The 27,874-nt window shown below is 38.4% G+C and overlaps 1 protein-coding gene across 1 annotated transcript; it reads left to right on the plus strand.

The window, feature by feature from the left end:
• The first annotated feature begins 365 nt into the window (after positions 1-365).
• LOC126278422 (eukaryotic translation initiation factor 3 subunit K) lies at positions 366-22,494 on the plus strand. The gene is made up of 4 exons (XM_049978533.1): positions 366-514; positions 1,080-1,299; positions 15,376-15,595; positions 22,246-22,494. Exons 1-4 carry the CDS (start codon positions 462-464, stop codon positions 22,401-22,403), a joined length of 651 nt encoding a protein of 216 aa, XP_049834490.1. The 5' UTR covers positions 366-461; the 3' UTR covers positions 22,404-22,494.
• Positions 22,495-27,874: the final 5,380 nt, after the last annotated feature.

A 27,874-nucleotide genomic window follows, 5' to 3' on the forward strand; every position in this document is an offset into this window, starting at 1 on the left:
TGACGTGTATCTGTCATTTTAAAATTTGCTATGCACACACAGACATGAAAAGCCTGACTGAACAAACAACTGACTCAAACATGTTCTAGCGCCAAATTTGCGGCGATTTCCTGCCCACACGCCCGAACTTGTCTCTGCAGATGTGATTTGAACCCACAGATTACAGTAATGTAACTCAAACCACCAACTTCAACTTCCAGGTTTGGGTACATTTGATATTTACGCAAATCTGATCACGTGCAACGTTCTATCTGCGCAAAAGTGATGTTTGCAAAATTGATTGTTGCGTGTTGGACAAGGATGCCTTCGGCAACGATTCTACCACAGTTCTTCTCCGAACAGCATATCTGTGGAAGCTCTTGGTTGTTGTTGCTCCTCTTCACGACTGTATGTTTTGGTTTTTATGATCTACGCTGAGCGCGTGTGTCGAAATATTCTAGGAATTTTGACAGAATTGAAAAATGGCAGAGGCTATGAGGCAAACGGTGGGAGATATGTTAAAGGGCGTTGACAGGTAAGCAAGTTTTTTATTGATGTAATTTTAATGATTTATAAATTTTCTTTACAGAATATTTGTTTGCTTTCGATATAGACCATATTGAATGCAAAATTTGGAATCTGTGTATTCGATAGCATATTTTAGTGCATTGTGTTGGGCGTGCGAGGATATTCGTTTCTTTACCTGTGTCCGAAGTCATGTAGATATGAGTGCACGTAAAATTAGCCGCACTATTCCAGTAGTCACGTTTTTTTTTTTTTTTTTTTTCCCCACTTCTTCTTAATACAAACAATTGCTTGAAACTTCGTATGTGCTGAAGCTGCTCAACACACCCACCTACAAAATCTAGAAGTTTTAGTTATCTGTGAACGGGATTTTTTCCGCCACTTCAGATACAGGATGTTGATATTGTACTATGAATGTTGAAGGTGGTTTGTGCATGAAACCACTGCCATCATCAAACTGTTTTGTAAACTCCCTTCACTTTCTGTCCTCTGTCCGCCATCCTATTTGGGGAAACTGTTTTTTTTAACAAAGACACTGTGTGTCAGACATGTTACATATAGTAACTTCTTTTCAGGTACAACCCAGAAAATCTTCCTACTCTGGAGCGATACGTAGAAATTCAGTCTCGTGAGAATGCCTACGACCTGGAGGCGAATCTGGCAGTCTTGAAATTGTATCAGCTGAATCCATTTATGTACAATCCAGATATCACTTGCCAAATTCTATTGAAAGCACTAACTAATTTCCCTCATACAGATTTTATCCTTTGCAAGTGCCTCCTCAATAGTAAACAGGTAAGTTGTGTCACACACACACACACACACACACACACACACTGCACAAACAGTTTGTCAGAGTTAAAGGAAGATATATAGTTCCACATACATACAATGGCCAGCGTATCTTTGTGATTTTACATGGCATTTATAGAAGAATCTCTTACATAAGGATTTTGTATACTTGCATCTAGGAACTCCATCACACTAACAATAGCAGAGACCATGTGGCATCTTAAATTTTGTTTTATTGTCAAGTGTTTTTAAATTCTGCATGGAAGTTTGTTATAAAATGTACATCTGGATAAATATTTCCGATGTTGTAAAATGTACATCTGGATAAATATTTCAGAATCTTTGTCACGTAATTGTATTTGTATACATGTGGTGGTTACGTTTGCACCTAGTGCAGTAGTTGTGTGAAGTTTTTGTCCAGCAAAGCTGTGCAGTTTATTTTTAAGAAAATAATTGTTTCACATATGTACAGACCAGGCACTGTCAATGTTAGGAATTCTCTAACTTAATTTCTGTAGAACAGCCTCAGTGGTAGGTTTCCAATGTATTTAATAACCTTCTTTTGCAGTTTAAATGTGTGTGTGCGTGCGTGCGTGTGTGCGTAAGGAGGAGAGCAGGAATGAACTGTGTGAGTGAAACACTAATTATCTGACCTATTCCTTTGGTCATCTGGACAATATAAATGATCCTGGTAGTAATATGTACACTACACCACTATTTTCACCACTCCTGATATGGGGAAGGCACAAAATGCTGCTTTGGGTTTGCTAAGTGATAAATGCTGGCGAGGGTTGCACTGGCAACTGAGCATCATCAATATTGCTGAAAATTGTGTACTTGGGCATCCACAGTTGTAGTGTATCATAATGGTAAAGGATGCTTCAGCTGAATTATAAATATTTGCTTATGAACCAACTAATTTCATGGTGTTACAGCCACATATTCAGTGAGGTATCTGTATATAAAGAAAATTAGAGTGAAACATATAAAGATCTTGTTAAAATGTAGTTGAATTGTAGACAAAACTATATAAGAAAATTATATTCTCACATTTATTTCATAACTTTAAGCGATAGCCAGTGACAACTCAACATTCTTTGTCCAGTTGTATTAAAAATGTTCATCAGTCAAGAGGCCAGTAGTAAAGTTAATGTACAGCAGAATGCAGGAAACATTGCAGTGAAGAAAATCAAAGGTATAATATTGTCGTTATGGCGTGAGACACACAGACTGCCAAGGCTGCAACTGAACTGAATTGGGGACTGTGCCGATTGGTGTTAGTAACTTGCTTCCACTCTGGACAGCAGTTTTGTTAGTTTAAATGTAACTCAATAGTTTTAATATCACTTTGGATCAGTGTCAAGTGCTCCATAAATCCATATGCAGACCTCAAAATGTGCTGTGCATCTGTGTTTCTATAGAGAACACACTGATAGATATTCACACAGTTTATTGCATACGTCTATCATAAGCAACTGGATGACAACAGTTACTCGTTGTGGCTTAATGAAAACCTATGAATCCCTGATGAAAAACACATGAATAATTGCGTCTAAAAGGAAAAGAGGGTATTAATAACAACATTAAACAGCATAGTAAGGTATTCTGATTGGGCTGCTGGCTATGAAATTAATTTTGAGCTATGCTCTTGTCTTGGATATAAGCGTAACTTTACACTCATTATGTAAAAATGAGTTGTCTGCCTCCTTTGCTATCAAATATTTTATGCAAATCGGAGACTTTTGTGGGGCTTCACTCAACAACAGTAAGGAGCATTTTATAGTTACTCTCCAAAACAGTATTCACTTAAACATACTAGAGGCACAGAAAGCACATTAGGAATGTAATTATACATTGCTCAATTGCCAGCATGTAGCTACTAACATGGTCTGTTATTTTAAATGAGTGGTTTTACTGATGTGGCAGGCCCTGGATTCAAGGGCCCTTAACTTTTATACATGACTAACAAACCTTTGCTGATATGTCCTGTGGAAACAGATTTTATTGAATGAATTGCTAATGTAAAGTTTGTTTGTCCTTCTGAAGACGATGGGTTTAAACAAGTTGGAACTGTGGTCAAGATTATTTGAAAACTACAATTTTATTGCAGTAGTTGCTCGTCTTTTATTCCTGCAGAGGTGCCGGCTGGAGATAGTACCACAGTCCAAGTAGTCTGGATTTTGTGTCAAAGCTGTGTCAAACCTATTCACTATGCTCTGTCCAATATCATCTCTAACATCAGTTGGCTTGCAGTTGACTTTCTCAACAATTTTAACAATTTCTGTAAAGGCAACCTGGTACTCTTAATTCCACAATGCTGCTGAGAAAGAAGCCAAAGTTAATGTGGATACATGCCAGAACATTGCAGACTTTATAATTCAGTGAAAGCATTTTCTGTTATCATAATGAAACTGAACATTCTTTTGGAAATAAATTAATCATAGATTTCATGGCTGGAAGATCTTCATTATAAAAATAAACATCTTCAGTCCATTTATACCACCTCATTAGGACAGGCTCATGTGGCAGTGCTATGTTCAGCAGCAGTTCTCTGTAGAGCAACACAGTTCTGAACTTCCCTGATGTATGAAATTATTTTATTTACTTTTGGGTAGGTGCTGTGCAGTTCTTTGGTGATATGTTGTAGTGCATGGATAGAAATATTAAGCAGATTACATGTGGATGCAGTATGCACTGGGCACTTGCTGCCTTCAAAATGTCGGCTGCAACATCCAAATACATGATGAGAACTTTTCTTATTTGAATTCCCTCAGTCACAGCACTTTAAAACTGCCATTCACAAAAGAGGTACTGTTGAATGATTTATGAGGAAATCAGTAACAGCTTGTGAGGGTTGTTCTCTGCCAACCGTGCGATTGTCAGTGAAACATCCGCATACATCTGTCATTTCATTATCTGCTATCCTTATGATGCCTATTTAATAGCATTGCACATTTTTGAGTGTCCTGGTTGGAAAAGTATTTTTTTCTCAACTCTGACTCATCAGGAGTCTGTTGCCCATAGTGTTTTTATAGGAACATGTGATGTTAAGCACTGGAATTATGTATTGTGGGATTTTTTGCAGGAACCATAGCAGATCACATATCATGAAAAAAGTCATTTGTGAAGTTTGGATTTTTTTTGCATTTGATTAAATAACATTTACTTCTTGGATACTTGCGCTGCTTTGTTCTTTTTGTGTTCAGTCGAATTTGCTGAAGTTTGGGGGTTTCCCATAAGTAATGAAAGAACTATTCATCGTAACCCTAGATCTTAATTTAGATGTTAATTTTGATGCATCATGAAGAGAAACAATCGAGAATTCTTAGAAGTGACAAGGAAATAACAATGGCACTCAAAGTGAAAGGGGGAAAGGCACCAGAGCCTGCTGGAATTAATTCTGAATTCCATATTTAAAAAAGGCTAGTAGAGTTCTATGTTGATATTGTGATGATAATTAAAATCTCAAACTGACTGAACAATCTAACCTCATCGCTAGCCCAAACTGACTGAACAATCTAACCTCATTGCTAGCCCAAGCCAGGAAAACCAAGCAAAAAGCTGAAAAAGCTACTGCCCAATAGCCCCTTTAAGCTCAATATACATGCTTTTTGGAAGAGTTGTCTACAAAATAATCTTGGCTATAATACATGAGAAAATTGCAAATGAACAAGCTGGTTTTGACGCAGAGAGATGCTGTACATGCCGCATAATGTCACTCATGACCTACATACAAGCAGGCTTACAAAAGAATTTAAAAATGTCAACTGAATATAGATCTCTCAGCAGCTTATGTCATTGTATTGAGACATGGTATTCTTTTGAAGAAACCTTAACATATGATCTGGCAATAATGGGAACATATTTTCGGAGATGGAGACTGATGCCAAACCCGACTAAGACAGTCAGTTTGCTGCAACAGACTAGTGAATAGACAGCTCCAGGTCTATTTTGGAGACAGACTATTTCACCACATTCAGCATCGAAAATATCTAGTGGTTACATTGGACCAGGCACTGTCCTATAACAAGCATTTGGAAAACAACACTGTGAAGATAGGAACTAGGAACAACATCCTATATTAGCTGTGTGGAACAACCTGAGGCTCTGCTGCTGAAACTCTGTGCACTTAAGCATTTGGACTAGTCTACTCTGCTGTGGAAAATAGTGCATGCATGCTCAGATGCCCACTCCCACCCACCACCCATCCACACACATAGACACAAACTATCTGCATACAACTGAACAACACAGAGAATTGTCAGTTGTACACTAAGATCAGCCTCCATCAAATGGCTGTCCATATTGAGCCACATTCTGCCCCATGGACTTCAGCAGGGAGCTTCTTCACTCCGTGAGTTTTAACACGTATAAAGCAACCTGCAACTACCTATCCATCAAGATGCAGTTTTCCTTGAAAGAAACTGGCTGAGAGAAATCTGCACCAATAAAGTAAACCATCCATGTAAACAGCCATGGAACAGCATGTCTCAGCTCAACTATAGACTCATGGGAACAAGACTGGACATTGGCTTACCATCCACATTGCTAGAACTTGCTCTGTATGAGGAAGAAACCCCCTGCCTTTTACCATTCGCAAAGCACATGGACAATATTTAACAGGATATGCACCAATCCTGACAGAATAATGGACCCTCTTCATAGATTAGGTAAGGCTCTATCTCCAAAATGCAGTTGTGGAGCAGCCAGACAAACAGTTCATCACATAGTTACAGCATATCCCAACAGGGCCTGTTGTAATACTTTCAACAATTTCCTGATGGCACCGAATGACATAATTGATTATATCAAAAATTGAGATACCTGTTTGTAAATCGTATGTTTCGTTTGTATGATATTTAATATTGTGCCCAGTTCAGCTTTCATCAATTGGAATGAACCACATACTGATTATGAAAACATTTTGCACATACTGTATTTGATTCTCAAAAAACAGTGAATGTTTTTTTTGAAGTGTCATATGTTGTAGACAATCTAGGGAGGTGCAGTTAGCAGGGAAGTCATGGTCTGAGTATAAGGGAGACTATGGATAGTCCTGAAGAATCGCACTGGTGGCACTAATGGCCGCAGATGCTCTTCATGCCAGCCTGAAACAGCACTGGGTCTGAAATTACCCAATGAGTTGGTTTACAATGTTGCCCATAGCAGTAACATGTGGTTGATGAGTGGGCAAAGAAATATTGTGTTTGTGTAGTGAATCCCAGCTGCTAAACATGCTGCTGAGTTTGGATATTGTGTGAAGCTGACATCGATTGCTATTTTCAGTCTGTGATGCAGGAAATGTGGTTAACTCATACTTTTGTTGATGAAGATGATGCAGTTAAAGCTGGAAATCGAGGGAGATTTGAGCAAATTGTGGTTAGTGATGAGATCTGATTCTTTGTAGAGTATTTGTCTTTTCAAAATGCAATGTTCTCCAGGAGTAGTAATTACTGGTGTAAGATATCAGCAACAATATAAAATACTGACTCATTGTGTGTTGAACATTATTCTAACTGATGATAGACATCTGGTGTCTGAAAAGTACAAGGAAGTGAAGTATTTAGTGTGACTGATTTCCGAGGGACTTGAAAATTCAGTCCAGAGGCAACATCATTTAAAATTATGTATCACATTGGGTGTGAGGAGGAGACTGTGTTTGCTCCAGTTTTATAGAGCTTTTATTCAGTCCCAGGTCAGTTATGGATGTATGTTGTATGAGCCTGCTAGACACGAATCTGCTAGACCTGTTATTGCGAGGGCATTAGGTTGGCCAGAGGTGCATTCAGATACGAGACCCGTTTCCAGCTTCAAAGCTGGCAAGCCACCACTACCGAATCACATAGCACTACTCACGATGTGACATTTGTACAAAATTTATTCTGTACCCCAGAAACATGCATACCATAATGTTGCTCGATCATGCATGGAGCAATTTTTCAGCAATGAGGCAATTTGGGATCTGAGCAGAGGGGTACCTTTTAGATATAGGTGTGGTGAATGTTAATCTTTCACACCAGTAATGGAGTACATCACCACCTTGGCTTCTTTGTTTTACAACGAAGTTTTGGATAAGCACCAAAGTTTTAAGATTGATTGTATATATAGATAACTCAGAACAGTGACAATTCCTTGGTTGCTCTATATTTTCCCCAATTCTCTCTTCAGAATCCGTCTACTAGGTATGTTTGCCATCTATCATACTCAGCAGTACATAATTCTGAAGGCACTGGAACACATGCAACATGAACAAGAGGCCAAGTTTCTTACCTGATCAGTACTTTACAGACCCTTAGTTGAGTTAGTTACATGTTCCGTATGTCATTTGAATGATTCTTTTATTGAGATGATGTGGGATGAGCCAGTTTACAGGATATATATACGAGATTATTGTTAACATTAAAGAATGCTTTTTTTTAAGTCTCACTCATGCAACTACACTTCAAAAGTAATTGGTTTTTATTATTTTATTTATCTATTTTTAAAATGTGCTACACATTTTTAAACAGAAATTTTGTCAATGGAATGGAAAGAGTTGTCCGGGAGAAATGGTTTTAAGTTAGATTTAAGACTTGTTTTGCTATCTGCCTGTTGAAATCTTTCTCTGAGCCACTGACAGGTAATAAAGGTATTTCTCCCCCCCCCCCCCCCCCTAATGGAATAGGTATGGATGTCATTGTTGTTCTCAAATTGTGATGGTTTATTTATAGCAAATTTTGTTAGCATACAGGGTGTTTGGAAATTCCCATTACAAACATATAGGACTTGCAGGGGGAGTGAGTAGATAATATTCTGAATTGGAACCTGTATCTAGAAACCATTTCCGTGCTGTAGCTGTTTGAAAACAAGTTTGATAGGTAGGTGTGCAACAGGGTAGTCATGGTGGGGGCATGCTTACATTAGATCGACTGACATTATTTGATATCTATCATGTCTCTCTGACCTGCTTCAAGCCTCATTCGACTGTCTGCGAGTGTTAGAGCAATTTAGCTGAGTACATGTTTGCAGAGCACAAAGACATGGTGAAACTCACGGTACTCAAAGAGCTGCTCATCACCTTTGTCAAGATCATTATCGACAACATCTGACTCCATTGCATACCCTTTTCATCACTATTATGAAACGGGTTTGTGAAAGGACACCTTCGCCAACAGCAGGTGTGACTGTGGTGCTCCAAGGAGATGTCACTGTAAACAGCAGTAATTGTGAAAATGTATCAAGTTGACTTTTAGTTCTTTGGTTATTAATGAGAGGAATTGTAAAACAAGTGATGTACTGGGTCTCGCCTAATCAATTTCTTGTAAAAGTGGTCACATTACCAACATGTTTTCAAATAGTTGTAGCACGGAAACTAAATTTCCAGGCATGGGTTCCCATTCAAAATATTATGTATTCACTCCTCTACACAAGTGTCTAGAAATTTGTAACAGGAATTTCTGAACACCCTGTATATTTGTATTGTGATGGCACAGTTAAAATGCCTAGCTCCTTGAAGAGGTACTTCCATTGCATATCTGGATGAACACCACATATCGTTCTTACTGTTCCCTTTTGCACAATCAATAATTTCTTCCTAAGTGATGGACTACTCAAGAAATTATTCCATAAGGCATTACTTGCCACCCCTCCCTACCTTCTAACAGCCGTGTACCACAAGTCTCTAGAGGAATAGAAGGTTCCAAATGATTGGAAAAGGGCACAGGTAGTCCTAGTCTTCAAGAAGGGTCGTCAAGCAGATACGCCAAACTATAGACCTATATCACTGACATTGATCTGTTGTAGAATTTTAGAACATGTTTTTTGCTCGTGTATCATGTCATTTCTGGAAACCCAGAATCTACTCTGTAGGAATCAACATGGATTCCAGAAACAGTGATCTTGTGAGACTCAACACGCTTTATTTGTTCATGAGACCCTGAAAATATTAAGATACAGGCTCCCAGGTAGATGCCATTTTCCTTGACTTCCAGAAGGTGTCAGCGGAACAAACACTGGTAGCAGTTACTTCTGTAAAATATCTGGGAGTATGCGTGTGGAACGAATTGAAGTGGAATGATCGTTCAAAATTAATTGTTGGTAAGGCGGGTGTCAGGTTGAGATTTATTGGGAGAGTCCTTAGAAAATGTAGTCCATCAACAAAGGAGGTGGCTTACAAAACATTTGTTTGACCTATACTTTAGTATTGCTCACCAGTGTGGGATCCGTACCTGGTCAGGTTGACAGAGGAGATAGAGAAGATCCAAAGAAGAGCAGCGCATTTTGTTACAGGGTTATTTTGTAAGCGTGATAGCGTTACAAAGATGTTTAGCAAACTCAAGTGGCAGACTCTGCAAGAGAGGCGCTCTGCATCGCGGTGTAGCTTGCTGTCCAGCTTTCGAGAGGATGCATTTCTGGATGAGGTATCGAATATATTCCTTCCCCCTACTTATATCTCCCGAGGAGTTCACAAATGTAAAATCAGAGAGATTTGGGCGCGCACGGAGGCTTCCTGGCAGTCGTTCTTTCCTCAAACCATACGCGGCTGGAACAGGAAAGGGAGGTAATGACAGTGGCACATAAAGTGCCCTGCGCCACACACCGTTGGGTGGCTTGCTGAGTATAAATGTAGATGTAGGCTGAGTGGGAAAATGCAAAATATGTCAGGAGGTTAACTTGTTTGTTTCAAAGATTAGAAATTATGCAAAGAGCAAAAATAGCTGAACTTAATTGTTTGAGAAGCACCAAAATTTAGGGAGAGTCTGCTTTCTCAGTACCATTTTGTAATTCTTTGAAAAATATCATTACGAATAGTTATTTGGAAAAATATCATTTACAATGTCTTCCATTGCTTTCTCTCTAGTGGGATTTATTACAACACTAGTATTGTCTGCAAAAACCAATTCCTCTTATTAAATATTAAGTAGCTTATTCACACATATGAGAAATAGAACTGACCCCAAAGTGAACCCTGTGCGACTCCTCTTGTGATCTCTGCTCAGTCACTAAAATTTTCTACCCCTTCAGTATTGTTTGAATTATTCAGCATGACTTCTGTATTCTGTTTAAGTTTGATTTGAACCAGATGTGCACAAAACTGTCAGTTCCTTTAAAAGTTAAAGTTTTCTAATAGAATGACATGATGTATGCAATCATACACCTTGGAAAGATGACTAAAATACCAACTGGCAACATTTTAATATTTAAGGCTTGTACTATTAGATGAGTGAATGTGTAAGTAGCCTTTTCAATCGAGCAAATCTTCAGAGACCCAAACTGTGATATACTAAGTAAATTGTTTGTACTTAAGTATGAGACTACTCTTGTGTACATTACTTTCCTGAACATTTTGGAAAATGATCTCAGTAAGGATATTGGACAATGTCTTTAAGTCTGTCTTGACATCTGTCAAGAGATTTAACAATTGAAAATCTTACCTGTACGGAAAAAATCCTTGTGCCAGTGATACATTACTGTACATCACTAAGGACATTACTTAATAAGCAGGAACAACTCTTCAGAATTCTGTTTGAAATTCTGTCAACAGCACATGAGCTTCTGTTTTTTAGAAATTTTATATGGCTATTAATGTCAGCAACTGATGCTGGTGCTACTTCTAGTTGGTCAAAGTTATGTGGAATGACTTTCTAATATATTCTCTTGTCTCTATAACTGAACCATTTAATCCTATTTTTGCTACTACATTTATTGATTCACAACTTGTGATGTGTCAGTGACAACATTGTCATTTAGTTGAATTGTTACGAATCTTGTACACTGCCTGGCTGTCTGTCCCCTGTTTAACAATATCCCATAAAGTTTTAATCTTCTTATATCTTTTTTCTATCATGAGGTGCATACTTCTGGACGTTTTAATGACTTTCCTTAAACTATTACCATCTTTATGGATATTCTGAATAAGTTATTAGGAAAGCAACTATTAAACATTGACACAAATTTACTATGGAATAAATAGAATTTGACATAGCATCTCCTATACATACCTCATCCCATACCACCACTTTTAACTTAACATTAAAACATTGAATCCTGTTCTCTTTAATAAGCCTCAATACTTTTGTATGAAACAGCCTCAGGGCTGTTACATGCCGTATTATTTCCATTAATTGTTCATCGTGATCAGATGCGCCATTAACAATTGGGTACACATCAATTGTGTAGACTGAGCACAGTCTGTCCAACTATCTTGCTGCACTTGATTTGGAAAACTGGCTATTGAAATTAGATTGAAACACCCAAATAATGATTATAGTTCATTTTTCCTGTCTGTATCTTTTAAGAAATCTACTTTGAAATCTCCACAAATTATTAACTGTTTCTTCTTGTCTGGCAAATATCTCAAAAATCCATCTAGATTTCTCATAAAGAGGGGACAGTTTTTGAGAGGGTGTCTGTAGACTGCTATAATTAACAAAAAAAGTATTCTGGCAGTAACAATTGATAATCTCATGCTGCTAGGTTGTGAGCAACAGAAAAACTAATTATTTGAACATTTTTTTTCTTTGTGTCTAAATATGTTGCAAATTCTCCGTTTTCCATGTTAACACTACACAAAAATGATGCTAGTCTATAATCTCTGATATTTAACATATCCATCTCTGTGGTTATGTAGTGTTCAGAGAGGCACAAAATATCTATCGCTTCAGAATTTCACACACCTTATAGACATACAAAAGCTCATCTATCTTATTGTTCAATGCCCTTAATATTCTGATGAAACAAATTATTTTTCTGGAAACTTTGTTGCATATATTGTGGTCATGTCTGCTTTAATTTCTTTCAATGCTGTCTCTTTGTAGCCTGACTTGACCTAAAAGTGTGTCCATTTGACTCTAGGAATCACAGGAATTTTGTCTGTGTGCTTGTGGCACCCTTACACTTTCTGCAAGATGCTCACCTAATCTAGCCTTCCCCTTCTGTTCACTTGTATACCGTGATTTATGTACCGTCATATCCCATGATGCTTGTTACTTGGTGTAGTCTACACCTAACTTTCCCTGTAGCAATTGGCCTACCACTCTCCCGTGATTGCTACCTAGCAGCAGGCGTCTTTCCTTCCTATATGACTTTTCTCCTGGCCTGGCTTTAAAGTTGTTCTTAAGAGTCTGCTTCTCTTCACTTAGCTCAGAAATTGGATGAGGCTCTTCTCCTACTTTAGGTTATTAGTCAAACTTTTTGCTAACAGGTATTTGAAATGTGATTTCTGAGGTTCTCTCCTTTTGCTTATTACTTGTCACTGTCTACAAGCTCCCATTGTATGTTTCCCCCTTCAACCTCTGTAATTCAAAATACGCCATTTCTAATCCTGCCTGAAGGGCACAAATTGTTCTTCCATGTTCTAAGAGTTTCTCATCTTGACTATATAATCTGAAACTCTATGGAAGAGCCTCATCTGACACTTAATTTGCTTCCCAAATGCATTCAGCCCAGTGAAACACCAACACTGAATCCTGACATTATTCTTCCACATTAAGTAACCTACGATGACATCCACATTTGTCACACATGCAGTTACTCTGACAGTAAACAAAAAGGGACTACGACACACTTGAACTGTAGCAAAGTAATAATTAGTAAACACACATCTTTCACTGAGTTGTGCAAATGACTTCCAGGTATCAGGTGGGCATAGAATAACACAACAGATGTTTGCTGAATGAAAGCTAGCAGAACACACAAAGTGATCAAAACTAAAAAGTACAATATGTTCTTACAACAATCTTAAACTGATGCTATCAGGAAATTATGTAAAGCACTGTAATGAAGCCCAAACAACATGTAACAATTCGATGGCAAGGAGATGTTAACAATAGCTTGTAAACATTCCACTGATATTCACTGAATGTAAGTTTTAAATCACAGAAGACATGGAATGGATGAAAACTCGAAAAAGTACAATATTTATAACAACAGTATTAAACAGCCACTATCAAAAAATTATGGAAAGCACTGCAGTGTGTCTGTAACAATGTGTAGTGCTCTGCAGCTGCTGGTGTGTATGCTTGTGTGTGACTGTCCACCACGTCTGCCAACTGCTAATCCTTCAACAAATGTACCCAGCAGAAAAAGTCGTGCATGATCTACAAGATACTCTACTCCCACTGTAACAACATGGGAAAGCGGTGGTACTCTGCTGAGTTGCTGAGCATGACATGGAGGGAAATGAGTGAGCTGATAAAACAATAAAGGAGAGATGTAGGGTGACAGAGCTGAACAGTATGCCGTGCCCTTTGACTGTGAACTCACTATTGAGGTAGAACATTACTCATCAGTGGGAGGAAGAGTGGCTGGAAGTGAGGGATACCATTCTGCAGACACTGAAATCCATTACACATCTGTGGCTTTCCTCCTTTTCAAACAGATGGAATGGAGTTCTCACTCATCTCTGCATAGGACATAGCCCCCTTACACATGGGTTTTTTCCCTTGTTTGTGATGCCTGCATCATAAATATTATAGCACATCATGTTTTAACAGAGTGCATATTGTATTATGGTGATAGGGCAATAGTACATTTAAGTGGAGATCTGCCCACCATTTTGGTAGACAACAAATGTGGTACATGTTTTAAAATTTTGTGAATTGTCCAAGTTCTACCCTAAACTCTTGTTGTTGCGTAGCACTGGCTTGTTTGTTATTCTTCTACTGATCAGTCCATCACAATTTCTTTCATTCAGTCTTTTCTCTTTTAATTGGTTGTTGTAGAATTGACCAATTGACCGTTGCATTGACCGGGGGGGGAGGGGGGGCTGTGTGTGTGTGTGTGTGTGTGTGTGTGTGTGTGAAAGAGAGAGAGAGAGAGAGAGAGAGAAATCTTGACCTTTTAAGTAAGTAGTTTGCCTGATTTGTCTCAAAACTTTTATTTCAACTACACTCGTCTTGAAAATCTTTGTATGGGTGCTAAAGATACTAAAATGTCATGAATTCAGCAACATATATCATTATGAGAATTGTCCTTTGAAAAGGGCATTGTAAGTATCCTGTCCCATTCTTTTCAAATCAGAGGTTGTGATCCCTTTTAAATTCATCAATGACAAGATATTCAAGCTTAATCTCACTTCTTTCCTGAGCAATACAGGATACATATAGTGCATGACCTAGCCCATTCTGCTGCCATGCCAGCTAGGTCACAAAGAATAGTGCTTGAGGACGCTCTTCAGAAGTTGCTCCTAGTGATCTTAAAGTTTGATTAGTTCCCTAACAATCATCAATCTGTTGTACTATGTGGATGTTTGGAACATCATATGGTGGTGACTTGTCTGTGTTATTGGGAACATCTTTTTTTTTTGTCTGTGACAACAAGGAGGACTAGTGTGAAACAATATTTCAAGATGACATTCAACATCTTTGTGATTGTGTATAGCTCATTGCATTGGAAAGTGTATATACATATGATATTGAAAGTGGTACCATTGACCGAATTCCCTTATACACAATGAAGGAAGATCCAAGAAGGAAGCTTGACTGGTAATAAGCATTTATTTTCTGTGTGTCTGCCTGCTGTGTAATTTCTCATCCGAATAATGTTTCAATTACTGTTTCAACCCTTAATTTACCTTCCGAAGGTAAAATTTCAATTTCTTCCAATACACTCATTTAAAAGTGCAAAAATCTATGCCTCTCATTTGGAACAGGCATTTCATGCCTCAATGAGAAGAGAGGGGAGGTTTGAAAGAAGGCAGTTTACACAATGCCCAAATGGGGAGGATTCCACTGCTTTTTTAACTTTTTAAATACCATGTTTCTTGGCAGTACTTGAAATTTCGTCTCCTAAATGTCATTACTTCATGGGCATATGTCTTGTTGTAATATTACAGTTTTCTCAAGTTAATTTTTGCTTTGATACAGTTGTCCATTAATTTTAATGACACAATTATACAACATAAGCCTATATGGGGATTTGTTTTTGTCTTTCCACTAGTGTATTACTGGATGCAGTAATGGATTTTGTATGCTGCAGTGGGTGTGAAGTATGCTCACTGTTCTGAAGCTAACTATACATTTTCCCACATTACATTGTTGTGCATTCATGTACACTTTTATTTTGCTGTCATTCAAATAATGTAGCATAAATATATTTCAGCTTATGCAGAGTCCACTAAGTGAGATAATGCGTCTAGCAGATATACTGGAATGCTGTGACTTTCAGCGCTTCTGGCATCAAGTTTTGAATGAGCCAGAAATTACATCTAGAATTACAGGGTTTAATGACTCCATAAGAAAATTTGTTTGCCATGTTGTTGGAATTACATTTCAAACAATTGACAAGAAAATGCTTTCTCAACTTCTTGGTGGTGTTGATGGTAAGTGAAAGCATTATTTTTTTTCCTTTAGTTAATTTTTGTTAAATCAATACATTTATTTGCATGCCCATCTTCTGTAGCAGCTGTTAAAATCGGTTATTATTGGTTTTCTGTCTTGAGTTGACTGCGGTTCAGTTTAAATAGAATCTCACAAGATATGTTTCACTTTTATTTATAGAGCATCATGCATGATTATACTGAAAATTGGATACAAATGTTTGTACATCTTTGGTTGTTTTAGATTAAAAACAATTTTTCGTTTATAATGTTGGAGTACTCGTTACTTATGGTGTTTCTTTACATATTCTCCAAACCATTGCTTCTTCCCTTCTTGTTAGCAGTGGCTATTGTCGAAAGGAATATAAATGACCCAAATGCAGCACAAGAAATACTGCAGAATGGCAAAAATTGCCAAATTGCATATGTGGGACGAAGTATTTAGATAACAACCACTGCTAACAAGGAGGGAAAGAGCAGTACCTGAGAGTTCAGGTTGGCACCATTCTCAGTCCCAGGAGAATGACATTCCATGGGACTCCATATTAAGTGTCCTCCTTATTCACCTCCCTATTAATGTACTTGTGGCCTCTGCCAGACCATCAGTCACCCCTGCTTTGTAGGTGGATGAATTCTATATATGGGCTAGCTCCCTCTCAGTAGCATCTGTGGAATGACAGCTCAAGGGTGTTACCCGGTGTGCTTCCACGTGGACACCTATCACCCCCCACCTCCGCTTTCTCTGACACATCCATGGGCAGATTTGCAGCTTTACATCAAATACCTATTTGCTCAGTCATGGGCCAACTCTTGGGAGGCTAACCCTGCTTATGATAAACTTCGCATAATCATGGAGACTCCCATCGTATCGCGTTCTTCCCCCTGCTTCTCCTGATAGGAATTCACCATCCTCTGCTGCCATGTTCCTATTGGCCATACTAGTTTGGCCCATGGTTTTTTACCCCAGAGTGAGCCAACCTCCCTTTGTAGTTGCAGGCCCCTGATCATGGTGATCTGTATTTTGCTATACTACTCCTGCCTTTTGGCCTTTGCACTAAATAAGCCCTCCCACCTTCCTTGTCCTGGGTGTTTGCAGATGACCCTTGCGTGGTTACGTCTGTCCTCTGTTTTCTTTGTGAAAGTGGTTTGTCATCCCAGCTTCAAGTCCTTGAATTTGCCTCTGGTTTTAGTGTGGCTCAGTTAGCATGGGCTTTGCCTCCACAGCAGTTGGGTTCTCCCTCCCCCTTTTTTGTTGCATTTTACCTGGCTTTTTGTGCCATTTTGTTTCCTCTTCTTGTGTCATCTTCCTCTAATGTTGCACCCCTTGTATCATGATCATGTTATGGTATGGGGATCAGGAAGCATGAGTGGTGGTGCTGGTGCACAAAGCATTTCATGGGCGCCCCTGCTCTCACCATTTGCTTAACCCCTCCTGTCCTTTCCTCTTCCTGCTACCCCAACATCCCTTTTACCTCCATGTTTATCCATTTTCCTTTCCCATTAACTGAGTTGTTTGTGCCACCTTAGGTCATGTGGAATGATGACCTCACTGTTTGGTCCCCCATCCCATCCAATTAACCAACCAACCAACAGATATCAGTTGGCAAGAGCGGATGGTATGGTTAGAATGTAGTGCAGAACACATGAAGCCTTGGACCTAAGTTGTCAACAAGGCATTGTGCAAGCTGGTGGTGGCTCCATAATAGTGTGAGGTGTGTTTGCTTGGAATGACTGGGTCCTCAGTTCCAATTGAATTGATCGTTGACTGGAAGCAATTATGTTAGACTACTTGGAGACCATTTGCAGCCGTTTATGGACTTTGTTCCCAAACAACGATGTAACTTTTAAGAATGGCAGAATTCCATGTCACTGGGTGATAGTGTACTACGTCACTAGGTTACAGCTGTTCACTATTGGTTTGAAGAACATTCTGGACATTTCGAACAAATGATTTGGCGACCCAGATTGCCAAGCATGAATCCTATCAAATATTTATGGGACATAATCGAGAGTTCAGTTCGTGCACGAAATCCTACACCAGCAACACATTCAGAATTATAGACAGCTGTAGAGGCAGCATGGCTCAATATTTCTACAGCAGACTTCAAACGTGTTTGAGTACATGCCACATAGAGTTGCTGCACTATGGGTAAAGGTCTTGACACAATATAAGGATGTATCCCATGAGTTTTGTCACCTCAGTGTAAAATCAGCTTTTACATTCTACTCTGGAACAAACCACAAAGGAAATTGAAATATAGCTTTTGGTATAAACAGGATGATTAAAAAAGGATACAGATATTGACAGAATCACATGTTATCATGCAATCATTCAGATCAGATGATGGCAGACCTTTAAAAAGAATTACAGAAGCTGATAAAAGATAGTACATTTCAGTGCAAGATGTGAAAAGGGAATTTTAATGTGAACGTAAGATAAAAACTAAATAACAACACTCCAGTGGGGAAATTTGACTTTCATACCAGGACTGACAAAGGTCATGCATTAGTAGAATTTGCTAATATCAGCAATGTTTTTTCTTCATGCATTCTCCTAGACTAGGCAAGTATGAAAATGGAACTAAAAGCTGACTGGTCATATTTTATCAGTGATGAAACTGTACCTGTCACAATTCTAAACCACTTCAGAATATCAGTTGGTGATAGACTGTTGATGTGTGTATAAAAAAAAGATAGATTGCATCAGATTCATCAAGTAGTAAGTAAGAAATAAGCATTGACTGTTTATTTAAGAATGGGAAGGTAAAGCAGATTAAATTAAGTAACAGGTGCTAGCATCATAGAAAATTAAGCTTATGTAGACATAAACCAAAGAGTTGCTGCATAACATATTTATTAAAATAGCAAAGCGTGTCAATGCTAGAATGACAGGAAAAGAAAATTTTTAAGGAGCAAGGTAATTGTAAGAGTCTCAATCAAACAATAATGCAGATTTGCCAGAATTTCCGAATTAAACTAAATGTGTTGCAGATGATGAGATATACAAGGAAAATATGGTAAGACAACAATTGATGATAATAGTATCAAGAAGACAAAACAGGAATGTAACACTGAGTAAATGACACATTTCATCAGTTAATATGTGATAGATGAGACAGTAACTAACAACAGAGGGGGAAATCCAGCATTCAAAGCCTTGCGTACATGTTAAGAGAATCTAAGAAGTGAATGAGAAACATAGTTGATAATGAAAGTAATGACATTAAAGATGTAAGGCCAGATGAAGTGTGTAAAACATTGAGTTGCGATGAAAAGGAATTGTCTGGAAATGGTTATTCAGCCAAAACAGTAGCCTGAGGCATAGTAATACATAAGAAAACTGGAAAATTGTTGAAAAAAAATTGGCCTTTGCTGTTACTAGGAAGCATTAATTCAACATATAATAGTGTACTGAAAAGTATATGCTTCTGTCACACTTTATCATGATAGGTGGAAGAGAAGTTAGGGAAGTAGATTACATGTATTATATTCAGTAGTCCTAAAAGAAGTTTGCAGATCTCTTAACAGAGAAAATTATTTGTGGGACATTCTTCAGCCACCATCATTTTTATTATTTGGTTTCATTTGCTTCTAGTGTAGATAAAGCAAAATAATAGAAATAGCCTGGAGTACTTTCAGTAAGTGAAATGTTTTCAAAGTTAAATATAATTTGTATGAAAAGGAAAACTTGCTGTCAGTGTGTATAATTTTAACTTTAGTAGTGAAACATGGTTTTCAAGTATGAAAACCATAGCAAATGGAGCAGTGGACAGGAATTGTTCTTCTTCCATACCTTATTTCTTCTGCCTCTTGGGATCGGCCCTCTAGTCTTTTTACGCCATTTTGAACATATTTTCATGAATTCAGGGTGCAATCTAGTCGTTTTCAGGTTGTTCTTTGGGGTCCTAATCCATGTCTTTGGTGAGTGTCAGAATCTCTTTTTGTTTCCTTTATATCAAGTACTGTTCTTGCCATGTGGTTAGGTTCACAATGTGGTTAGGTTCACAATGCTTGACTTGCCCATATCAAAGTAGACATTTTTTATGAAGCTTTTCTACTTTATTTATTACCTTAAATGACCCTTGGATGTCATTTCTTTCTTGCTGTCTTTTACAGTCTCTCCTCGAGGCTAGTTAGTGTTACATTTTCAGCAAGTATACCAAGTCCTTCATCCATACATTTATTTTTTCATCATTACTAACTTTACGGCAAGAGCTGGTATACAATGTGAAAGGCATATTACTATATACATAACTAGGTCTAGATTGGGACTTAGCATATATTCTACAATGCCAGGTCTTACAAGCGATGACATCTCGGTCAGCGAATGATTCCAATCCAGGTAGAGAGGCATTCTCACATTGGACGATAGCTAGACTGAACCATCCACTTCCAGTATTTTGATAGAGAAGGTTGTATCATTCATTTGTATATATTTCTTTTGATCACAGAAGTGAAGATGTAATTATGACTAATGAAAATTAGAGGTGGATGAGACATGTAGCCATGCAAATGGATGGTAGATCGAACATAGATTCCAAAAGATAAGAATACAGAATGATGGTCTGTTGGCTAATTGATGGGTGACATTAGAAAGCAGGTAGAAGCAACTTGGATACATATGAATAATTAAAGACCATAATGCATATCACAGACTAAAAGAGTCCTTTTATCCAGCAGTGGATTTCAAATGACAGACACATGCTCTTAACAATGTTAATTGAATACAGTTAAAACCCTCAGGGGAACAATATTCTGGAGTGGAATGAAAGGATTTTTAAGTGGCTTCTTCACTTTGTGTTCAACATTCTAATAGTTTTTACAAATTTACCGGGTGCCTAATTAGATCTCTGTAGTTGTTTAGTGATGATTATCTCTTAAAAGTAGCATTTCAGAAATTTGTTGTTGATGGTGATTGTTTTAATGTCTTGTGATTTAATAAAAATTAAAAAAGACTGTAAAACGTATGATGTGTTAATTCGCTTGTGAATTTAGCATAGTATTAAATCAGCTGTCATTCTGAACAAAATTTTTATCTAAAAATTTTCCTACATTAAAACTTATTTTTTATAGTGGCAGTTCTCATACAGAACTATGACCAGAAGGTATGCTAGACTTTTGGTTCTGATCAAATCCTTTGATGGTGAGACACAATTTTATTTGCAGTGAAGTTTCTTGCCTGGTCTTGTGAAGCACATAGTTATTTAAGTAACTATGTGAATGTGAACAAGAGGTGTTAAATGGGAATACTGTAGAGTGTGATACTTCAGTCTCATTTTTAGATGTTAGATGAATGCTTTAAGGGTAGATGTTGCTGTTGAAATGAATTTAATTTGTAATTGAAGAACCTACAGTCCATGTTGAGTCCGACTTTGTTGCAGGAAATTGTCAGATGCAGCTCATATGTATTCAAGAACAGTAGATAAACATTCTGTAGTTTGTGTGAATGTATTGGCTTCAGAAGGTAGAATTCTAGCACTGACAGTAAATGTATTGAAAGTTGAAAAGTGTATCGACGTTTACACGATTATTCTGTTATTCACAATAAAGTGCCTAGCAGAGCTTGGGGGCTGTAGGTTTCCTCCTGAGGAATACTTCTATTGTTTGTGTTATGACTTAGTAAATCTACTATTTACACATCACTAATTTCTGAAATTTTCGAAGCCCGGCACATCTGTTTCTGGTGGGGGTATCTCACTGTTTAACATCAACAGTGCCCAGACACTACTCATCAGTCCCTTGTATGAGAGTGGAGAGTCATCATTTGGGATTTGTAAGGAGCACTCACTTGCAGCCATTGTTACATGTGGATTATCAGAAGAATTTGTTAAAGAGTTTGAAAGGATAAATGTAATTCACGATGTAGTTTATTTGTGGTAAGGAGCACAGAATTATTTATGGAATTAGTAGATGACGTAGCATCATGGTTGTTGATCAATAATGTCAGTTGGCAGAACATATTGCTGTTTGAATATAAATGAAAGGTTTCTGTGAAAAGTGATAACATGATAAAATTAATGTGGAAAAGTAACAGCAATAATGGCTATTTCAACTTGAAAGTGAAATAAATTCAACTGTTAATATATGTGTGTGTATGAACTTAGGCATTGTTAGGCTGTGTTATGTGTATAAAGGACAATAAAATGAAGTACTATTATTTGTACTTCTGTTATTTCGAAGTGACATTTTTTCCAGTTGAAAAACTTTGATATTGTTAAGTAAAGGATACATGTTTTTATGTTAAGCAACATTATCAGTTTGTCAGTAACAAACCATGTTCTCTCTGTAAAGCTTCCATACTAGAGTTTGATAGCTGCCAAACTATTAAAAGAAATATGTTGGGAGCTTCCGCACTCCCTCATTCTCACATTAGGTGGATCTCCCTCTCATCCTGGAGTCTTAATAACTTGCCCTTTCTTCATAACTCTTCCGAGAACTATTCTTCTTTCCTCCCCAGCAAATTAACTATCTGTATGGAAGATAGGTGTAGATTTTTTTTTCCTACTATATTGCCAGCCATAGAATTTCACCACCTGGAGGAAAGTGGGGGACCAACCATACTGTCTAGCTGTAATTTTACAGTTTTCTTAAATGAATTTGCCTTCCAATATTTTTTACGCATTGTTATAACCAGTACCTTTACATGTTTTCAGAGACAACATTGATGCAGTGGGTTAAGAAATATGGCTGGAAAGAAGAAGATAAAGACACAATTTTCATAGCCAATCAAGATGAAAACATTAAAACCAAAAATATCACTGAGAAGATTGATTTTGAGAGTGCTGCTGCCATAATGGCTGCATCTAGATAGTGTAATATATTATAATTTGTTTTTGTATGTTTCAAATATATTTGTCTCTAATTTTGCTCTGTATTTATCTAATTATAGAAATTTAAAGAAAGCTTTTTAAGAGTTTTGCCCACATTCCTTCATTTACTAATCTTGAAAGTAGTAGTTACGTGCTGTTATTTTAAATAAACCAAATCACATTTTACAGCAAGGTTTAAAAATTGTTCTAGGGCAGTTGTAGGTACAAAGGAAAGTAAATCACCAGAATCTGCCTAATGTTTGCAGTATTTAGCAAATACAAGTGTCTCATTGATAGAATATTTCAGTGTCCTACTTCAATCAACAGGTGCCTCCAGGTAACTTTTGCTCCAAACTTTACAAGTCTCAACTGGTCTGCTGATGTATGTGCAGAACTGTCTAGGTAAATGAACTCGAGTCATGAACTTTCTATGCAATATCATGGAGCCACATCACTGCAGTTACCATTCTGTATTAGGTTTGCATTCATCTGTAGTAGAATCACTTTAATAACCCGCACCATTTGCAGTTTGAAAATATGCCAAAGCAGTGCTTGTCTTTCCAAAATAGAAGTAATGAATATCATCAAGGATGCAATTGAGATCAAGTTGGGTGAAAACTTGGTCACCAAAGGTGCTAACCACCATAGCAAGGTTTGGGTTCTGCCATATATGAACTGTATACAAAGACATATTTATACTTTCATAATAAAAAAAAGTAGCAGCATGCAGTGTTTGTTGCTGCCTACCAAAGATCTTCAGAAAACATGCTGTTTTTTGCTGAGTTTTGTATCCTAAAGTGCTGGGAACCTCTACACTGATGTATAAAACCTTTACCATTCAAAGAATAGATAAGTCTTTACAGCTCCAAGGAAAGTATTTTGTCACTTAACACACAAAAAAATGTACTTTTACCTGGAGGATAGAGCTTTTTATCCTGGGAAGAAGTGTACTTTTAACTGGGAAACCAGGAATTTTTTTTGTTCTTGTCTGTGTACAAATGCTTTAATACATTAAATTTATTACTTTTAAAGGGACTGTTTCCTGATAGTGGTAGTAATAATTGCCTTGAAGTTATATTTGTGGTTATTTAAACTGCTAATGTTCCTGGATGAATAACATTTCTAATTGTTTCAATAATGGCTACGAATAATGATGCAGGTGGTGTGATTAATTCATACAAATAACACAAATCTTAATCATACAGGTAAGGCAAGTGCAAATTTTAAATAATAGAACAAATGAAACGACGGTAAACGTTGTACCATTAAATGATTTTGGTCCTACTTGGGTTTTGAATTCATTATGTAACGTTAGAAACAAACAGTGGAGAATCCTGGATGGAATGTGTCAATATTATGACACACACACACACACACACACACACACACACAGTCTGTGGCAACTGAAGCCACACTGCGAGTAACAGCAACAGTGTGTGTTGAGTGGCAACTGGGTGGGGGGTAAGGGGGAGGCTGGGGTGGGGAGGGTTAGGGATAGCTGAGTAGGTTCAGGGGACAGTGAAGTGCTGCTGGAGACCCCGAGGGATGAGATGGAGAGAGGGTAGGGCAGCTAGGTGCAGTCAGGATTTTAAGACTGAGGGCAGGGTAAAGGTCGGGGGGAGTGGTTGCCGAAAAAGAGAAAAGTGAAAAGATTTGATGCAATATAAAAGATACCAACCATTTCCTCTACTGACTCCACAGTTCCTGTCCCCTGCTCATCACCATTGATGTCACCTCCCTTTACACTAACATCCCTAATGCCCATGGCCTTACCCCTATTGAATACTACCTTTCCCAATGGCCAACAGATTCCAAACCAACAACCTCCTTCCTAGTCGCCATGATGAACTATATCCTCACCCACAATTACTTCTCATTTTTTGTTCAGATTCACTCATAACATCTTCGCTATCTGGATTGAGGATGAGGACACCCTATCCACATTCCTCCAGAACCTCAACAGCTTTTCCCCCATTTGCTTCACCTTCTCCCATTCAACCCAACTAGCCACCTTCCTAGATGTTGACCTTCACCTCAAAGATGGCTACATCAGTACCGCTGTCTATAAAAACCTATTAACCACACGCAATACCTCCACTTCGACAGCTGCCACCCATCCATACAGGCCACCCAAGGCAGTCGCATCTGCAGTGACAAGAAGTCCGTTTCAAAATATACTGAGGGTCTCACAGAAACCTCCACAGACTGTAATTATCCTCCCGGCCTTGTACAAATAGAAATATCCTGTGTCTTATCTTTCCAGTCTCCCACCACCCAAAATCTCACAGCCCGGTCGCAGAGGAGCATTCCCCTCATAACTCAGTGCCACCCAGGACTGGAGCAGCTGAATTAAATTCTCCACCAGGGTTTTGACTACCTCTCGTTGTGCCCTGAAACGAGAAATGTCCTGCCCCCTATCCTTCCCACCCCTCCCCAGTGGTATTCCGCCGTCCACTGAACCTACACAATATATTCGTCTATCCCTACACAGCCCCTGCTCCCAACCACTTACCTTATGTCTCGTATCCCTGTAATAGACCTAGATGCAAGACCTGTCCCATAGATCCTCCCACCACCACCTACTCCAGTCTGGTCACAAACATCACCTATCCCATTAAAGACAGAGCTACCTATGAAACTGCTCATGTGATCCACAAGCCCAGCTGTAACCACTGTGCTGCATTCTATGGTGGGCATGACAACCAACAAGCTGTCTGTCAGCATGAGTGGCCACCGACAAACTGTGACCAAGAAACAAGTGGACTATCCTATTTCGGAGCATGCTGCCAAACATGACAGCCATCATTTCAATGACTGCTTCACAGCCTGTACCATATGGATCCTTCCCATCAAGCCAGCTTTTCCGAATTGTGCAGGTGGGAACTTTCCCTGCAGTATATCCAACATTCCCATAACGCTCCTGGTCTCAACCTTAATTTGTCATTGTCCTCACCCATCCAGCCCCTTCCCTGTTCCTGTTCCCATTCCAGCACCACACAGCCCTCATTCCAACATCGTGTCCAGTTTTCTTACTTCTCTCCTTTTTCGCAACCTCTTTCCGCCATCTGTCTCCTGCCCACGGTCTATAGCTGCCTACTCTCTCTCTCTCCACCTCGTCCCTGCATGCTCCCCAGCAGCACTTCACTGTTCCCCACCCCTACTCTGCTATCCCTCACCCCTCCCCCCCCCCCCCCCCCCCAGCCTCCTCCTCCTCCCCCCCCCCCCCCCCCCAGTTGCCACTCCCATCAGGCTCTGGTGCCGCTGCTTGTTGCAGTGTGGTTTCATTTGCCAGGGACTGCAGTTGTGCGTGCGTGTATTTTTTTATGAAGGCCATACTGTTGAAAGCTTATTTGTGACAGTCTTTTTGTTGTGCCTATCTGCGAGTCAGCGTCTCTGCTATAAGGTGAGTAGCAACTGTCCTTTTTGTAATATTGTTATGTAAGATTAAGTTTAATTTACTTCAGATATTATTAATCTGTAACAGTGTTAGCAGAATAGTTAGGGATTTATAATAGTAGTATCAATGTTTTAGTTAATTGTAATCATTTACATCTATACACTTCAAATCAGTGTGAGGTGCATGGTAGAGGGTACATCCTATTGTACCAATTATTAGAGTTTCTTCCTGTTCCATTCCCATATGGAGTGTGGGAAGAACAATCATTTGAATGCCTTTGCGCGTGCAATAATTATTGTAATTGTATCTTCATGATCCCTATGTGAAGTGATATGTATGGGATTGTAGTATATTCCTACAGTAATCATTTAAAGCCTGTTCTTGAAACTTTGTTGCCGGCTGCGGTGGTCTCGTAGTTCTAGGCGCGCAGTCCGGAACCGTGCGACTGCTACGGTCGCAGGTTTGAATCCTGCCTCGGGCATGGATGTGTGTAATGTCCTTAGGTTAGTTAGGTTTAAGTAGTTCTAAGTTCTAGGGGACTAATGACCACAGCAGTTGAGTCCCATAGTGCTCAGAGCCATTTGAACCTTTTTTTTTGAAACTTTGTTTACATTTCTGAACATATAAAGTAAGTTGCCAATCTCTGCACCACTTCGAAATCTTCTCAAGACCTGACTGAATAGTTATGCAGCTTTTTTTTTTCAGATTGTACTTCATTATAGATATTTGCTTTATTACTAATATTGTCCGCAAGGTCATTAACATATAGCACAAACAGCAAGAGTCCCTACACATGTCCCTGGAGCAGGCCGGAAGTTACTTCTACATCTGACAATGACTCTCCATGCAAGCTAACATGTTATATCCTTCCTACCAAAAAGTCCTCAATCCAGCATGAAATTTCACTTGATACTCCAGATGATCAAACTTTCGGCAGTAAGTGCACGTCTGGTACAGAGTCAAATACTTCTTGGAAATCAAGAAATGCTGCATCTTCCTGAATGCCTTGATCCAAAGCTTTCAGTACGCAATATGAGAAAAGTGTGAGTTGAATTTCACACGATCGATGTTGGTTGGCACTGATGTCATTCTGTTAAGGACACCTTATTATGTTTGAGCTCAGAATGTTTTAAGATTCTACAACAAATCGCTGTCAAAGATACTAGACAGTAGTTTTGTGGATCACAACTACTGCTACTCTTCTTGTAGATGGGTGTTAACTAGTTTATTATTATTATTATTATTATTATTATTATTATTATTATTTGAGAGTTCTACTATAGGTTATAGTTAGATGAGGTGCTAACTCAGCCGCAAATTCAGTATAGAATCTGACAGATATTCCATCAGGCCATGGAGCTGCATTTAGTTTTTAACTATTACAGCTGTTTCTCAACATCAGTTACATTAATACTTATTTCATTTGCCTTTTCAGTGGTACAAGGCTTAAATTGTGGCAATTCTTCTTGGTTTTCATTTGTAAAGGAACACTTGAAAATGGAGTTAACTATTTCTGCTTTGCTACCCTCAATGTCAGTTCTGTCTCATTCGCTACAGACTGGACAGTAACTTTGGAGCCACTAACAGAATTTACATACAACCACAATTTCTTTGGGTTATGAGAAAGACCACATGACAATATTCTGCTATGGTAGTCATTGAAGGTATCTTGTGTTGCTCTGTTGACTGCCAAACGAGTTTCATTCAGCAACACTATATCTACAGCTCTATGCTTTGTTTTACACCTGTTATGCAGTATCTCTGTTTGTTTAGAAGTTTCTTTACGGTGACTGTATACCATGGAAGTTCCCTTCCATTGTGAACTGTTCTACTGGGTACATATCTGTCCAGTGCATGGTCAACTATTCTTTTGAACTTCAGCAATAGTTCGTCTACATGCTCCTGCCATGTGCTGAAAGTTTCCATTTCTTCATTTAGATATGGTACGACTGGATTTTTTATCTAGTTTATTGAACATATAAATCTTTCTGCTTTTCTTAGTTGTACTTTGTTAATTGTTTTTGTCACAACCACGTCACGGTCACTGATACCAGTTTAGATGTGGACATCCTCAAA

Source organism: Schistocerca gregaria, chromosome 6 (assembly GCF_023897955.1).
Source record: "Schistocerca gregaria isolate iqSchGreg1 chromosome 6, iqSchGreg1.2, whole genome shotgun sequence".
In the NCBI taxonomy this organism is placed as follows: domain Eukaryota; kingdom Metazoa; phylum Arthropoda; class Insecta; order Orthoptera; family Acrididae; genus Schistocerca; species Schistocerca gregaria.

Bases quoted from the DNA above. Each gene is read 5' to 3' on its own strand.
- LOC126278422 (XM_049978533.1), top strand. From the start codon at position 462: ATGGCAGAGGCTATGAGGCAAACGGTGGGAGATATGTTAAAGGGCGTT. The intron at 1,300-15,375 runs GTAAGTTGTGTC...AATATATTTCAG, and splicing joins GCCTCCTCAATAGTAAACAG to CTTATGCAGAGTCCACTAAG. The intron at 15,596-22,245 runs GTAAGTGAAAGC...ACATGTTTTCAG, and splicing joins ACTTCTTGGTGGTGTTGATG to AGACAACATTGATGCAGTGG.